The following is a 535-nucleotide window of genomic DNA, read 5'->3' as shown; positions in this document are numbered from 1 at the left end:
TGCCATTAGACAATTAATAGAACGCATAACACTCCGCCTCATATAAGAACTCCCCTCATACTCTCCTCATACTCACTTCATATAAGCATTCTCCTCATATAAGGATTCCCCCTCATACTCACCTCATATAAGGATTCCCCTCATACTCACCTCCTACAAGGATTCCCCCATACTCACCTCATATAAGGATTCCCCTCATACTCACCTCATATATACACAATAACATACTTCCCTTATACTCTCCTCATACTCCCCTCACATCCCCCCCCCCTTCCCCTCACACTCCTGCCTTTGGTGAGTCTGAGCGAAGGAAGCAGCAGTGTCATTCGCCCCAGTGTTATTCACTATCCGGAGCCGATAACCAGCACTGACGCGGGTGTGTGTGTGGGTCGCAGGGACGGCTGTACTGCGAGCGGGTTGGCGGCGGCGCTGGACGTTATCCTCACGCGGATTGACCTCCTGCGGGAAGTGGATGTCTACAGGGCCGTGCAGGCGCTGCTCTACGAACGGCCGCAGTTCATCACCTCCTTCGTGA

General features: G+C 52.3%; 1 protein-coding gene across 1 annotated transcript in view; it reads left to right on the top strand.

The window, feature by feature from the left end:
* The window catches only part of LOC119587387 (receptor-type tyrosine-protein phosphatase S-like), a gene marked incomplete in the record, with an annotated part of 26,335 nt that overhangs the window by 23,151 nt on the left and 2,649 nt on the right, over window positions 1–535 (top strand). Inside the window, 1 exon segment of the mRNA XM_037936130.1 lies at window positions 396–531. Within this exon segment, the coding sequence (XP_037792058.1) occupies window positions 396–531 (136 nt within the window).

This window comes from Penaeus monodon, chromosome 22, assembly GCF_015228065.2.
Source record: "Penaeus monodon isolate SGIC_2016 chromosome 22, NSTDA_Pmon_1, whole genome shotgun sequence".
Taxonomy (NCBI): domain Eukaryota; kingdom Metazoa; phylum Arthropoda; class Malacostraca; order Decapoda; family Penaeidae; genus Penaeus; species Penaeus monodon.
The sequence above is the reverse complement of the archived record's forward strand: the minus strand, read 5'-3'. Positions and strand labels throughout refer to the sequence as shown.